The sequence below is a fragment of the Octodon degus genome, unplaced genomic scaffold, assembly GCF_000260255.1.
Source record: "Octodon degus isolate 3935 unplaced genomic scaffold, OctDeg1.0 scaffold00012, whole genome shotgun sequence".
Classification (NCBI taxonomy): Eukaryota; Metazoa; Chordata; class Mammalia; order Rodentia; family Octodontidae; genus Octodon; species Octodon degus.
This window is the reverse complement of record NW_004524588.1, coordinates 20,294,641-20,295,615: the sequence shown is the minus strand read 5'-3', so window position 1 is coordinate 20,295,615 and position 975 is coordinate 20,294,641. Positions and strand designations below refer to the sequence as shown.

The following is a 975-nucleotide window of genomic DNA, read 5'->3' as shown; positions in this document are numbered from 1 at the left end:
GCTGTGGAGTGGTGGGGGGTATTCCAAGGGGGTGGAAGAGGGTCTCACCCACGCTGCACCTGGGCTGGGACCAGTAGGTCCCGCCGGTGCAGGTTAGCTGGAAGCTCTCCCACACACTCATCAGGCCTGGGCTAGGACTGGGTCTGGAGTTTATTTTGAAAGAATGATTGGGGCTGGGGAGATGGCTCTGTAGAATAAGCACTTGCCTGGCCAGCGCAAGGGTCTGAGTTCAATCCCCAGTTCTGAAAAAAGAAAAAGAAAGAATGATTATATTTCCTCTGGCTTTCATGTGATTTATGTTTATGGAGGATATTTACTTAAGTCAGTAGTTATCTGGTAGAAAAAGAAAGAGTATATAATATAGCAAATATTAGAGTTGCAGCAATTGTAATCTGGGAACATTTTAAGTATGTTATTCAATGTATGGTTATAATTACATTAAAAATGAGTGCATTTTTATCTTAGGAGTTCTATAACTTGGATAGCCTGTCCTTAGCGGAAGTGGTGGACTTGGTGGAGGCCACTCGGGACGTGGTGGATGATGTGTGGAGACAGACAGAACATGATCCCTATCCGGAGTCCCGGATGCTACACCTGCTCGATGTCATAGGTACGAGGGAAGATGTCAGCACTCAGCGTTTGGGACGGCTGTCTTAAGCTTTTTTCCTTTGTCCTTCAGGTTCTTACTTAAAATGCTTCTTAATGTAATAACTAATTTATGTAGATATTTGCATTTTGTTGGTTAACTTAAATCATATGTGAGTTTTTGATCATTAATAGCACTAAGTTTATGTCTTTTTTGATAGATGTATGTATTAATTTATATTTTATTTTCAAGTGAACTGAAAAATTTCTAAAATTACTGATTTATCAGCCAGTATTAAATGTTGATGCAGAAAATAACCTTTTAAAATTATCCTAAGGAATATCAGATAAGTACAGAAGAGGCTATATATATTTATTTATTGTAGTATA

At 38.9% G+C, this 975-nt stretch overlaps 1 protein-coding gene across 1 annotated transcript in view; it reads left to right on the top strand.

Annotated features, from left to right (window-relative positions):
• The window catches only part of Dync2h1 (dynein cytoplasmic 2 heavy chain 1), a 298,798-nt gene that overhangs the window by 15,117 nt on the left and 282,706 nt on the right, over nt 1-975 (top strand). Inside the window, exon 5 of the mRNA XM_023709480.1 lies at nt 466-610. Coding sequence (XP_023565248.1) covers nt 466-610 — 145 coding nt within the window. The remainder of the gene's footprint in view (nt 1-465; nt 611-975) is intronic.